This window comes from Phytophthora infestans, genomic scaffold (assembly GCF_000142945.1).
Source record: "Phytophthora infestans T30-4 supercont1.103 genomic scaffold, whole genome shotgun sequence".
In the NCBI taxonomy this organism is placed as follows: Eukaryota; Oomycota; class Peronosporomycetes; order Peronosporales; family Peronosporaceae; genus Phytophthora; species Phytophthora infestans.
In genome coordinates, this window is record NW_003303656.1 from 199,095 (window position 1) to 200,608 (window position 1,514).

Consider the following 1,514-nt stretch of genomic DNA (forward strand, 5'->3'; position numbering starts at 1 on the left):
CGCGACGGGATGACGCCGCCTCAATCCTCCGCCTCGAGTAGCTTCCACTTTTCAGCTCGTAGAGTCTGCATCTCCTCGTGTCTGCGTAGTGAATACGCTCCGTGGCGCATACGCTGTACGGCAGTCGTGACGTCTGGATCTAAAAGGAATCCAAGTCGCGGATTTTGAGGGTTTCCGGATTCACTCCACAGCGTAAACAAGCTTCTGCTGATCGAGGTGTCAGTATGATACGCTCTGGAGGAGGATTGAGCCCCGACGACCGAGCATTGCTCAGCGTTGCAAACACTTCTTCAATTGCCTGAGCTCCCGGTCCACGTCGCTTTCGGACCTTCGTCTTCTTGGGCTCTTTATCGTCCTGTTTGCGGTCTCCAGTGGTACTTTCTTCAAGATCTAAGTGCATCTTGCTCGTGTTTGTAGTGTCGTGGTTGGCTTTAGAGCGCACCTCCACGGATGCCATCGTAATACTCACGTTGTAATCGTCTTCTGGCAAGAAGTTGATAGTGTATAAATAACCTCCTCCAACTACACGAAATCTTTTTTATAGGCAACGAAAATGGCTGCAGCAACATCTGTAAATGGCTACACATGCATTTAAGTAGGTGAAAAAAATGCATTTCTTTTTACTCTCTCTTGCTTGCATACTACTCTCTCTTGCTTGCATACATGCCTAGCATCCAATGTGCTGCGAAGTATTAATAGTGACGTTTTAGCAGGATGGCACTCGAGTTACTTGCTGTTCCTTGTGGAAAATAGGCACAGCGCGCACTACCCGACCCACAGCTTGCGTTTTCCCTTCACGTAGTACTAGTGGCAAGTCTGGACGGATATATTCCGGCCAGTACATGAACTCGAAGCGGCACATTGTAGTAGCAGGCTGCAGTTTGGTTGGACTGGAGCTAGTCAGTCGCACGATCTTGGCCATTTGTCGTACTTGACCTGTATGAATTACGGCCTCGAAGTTCTCGCGAAACGCGCGTGCATCCGGTAAAAAGTGCAACTCGGCGTCAAATTGACGTGTAGCCATCGGTCGAACACTCGGATGTACGAGCATGGTGCCTTTTCTGAGACGATGGAGAGGCGGAGCAGTGGCCAGAAAGCGAATCAGCACAGCTCCAGTCTCACCAGCGCTTAGACTTTGTGCTGCCTTGTGTTGCACTTCAATGCTCTCGACTGCTACCTCGCAAAACTGACCATCAGCATCAGGTCCGAGCAGCATCTGCTCCCCCACGCACAGCGTGCCAGCATGGACAAGTCCAGTCACAGTGGTGCCTGCATCTTGAATATCGTACGCTTGAGTAACCTGGAACTCCGCTGGCGTCTTGGCTTTAGTAGCCCACAAGCGCTCCGGGCTCCAGCATGGCCAGATACGCTTGCAACACGTCCAGACCAATGCCCGTCTACGTTCGAGATCTGGAAAACCGGTACTGTACTAAGTTTCAAAGGGTCGTCCTGTAATGTATCCATGTTTGTTGGCGCCAAAAGAAGTCGTTGACAAGGACAAAACGCCTTCAGGA

The 1,514-nt window shown here is 50.8% G+C and overlaps 1 protein-coding gene across 1 annotated transcript; it reads right to left on the minus strand.

The window, feature by feature from the left end:
- Positions 1–139: 139 nt before the first annotated feature.
- PITG_19370 (uncharacterized protein) lies at positions 140–457 on the minus strand (the record flags this gene model as incomplete). Its single annotated transcript, XM_002896123.1, has 1 exon — positions 140–457. The coding sequence occupies one exon, from the start codon at positions 455–457 to the stop codon at positions 140–142; it is 318 nt and encodes a 105-aa protein (XP_002896169.1).
- Between the last annotated feature and the right edge of the window lie 1,057 nt (positions 458–1,514).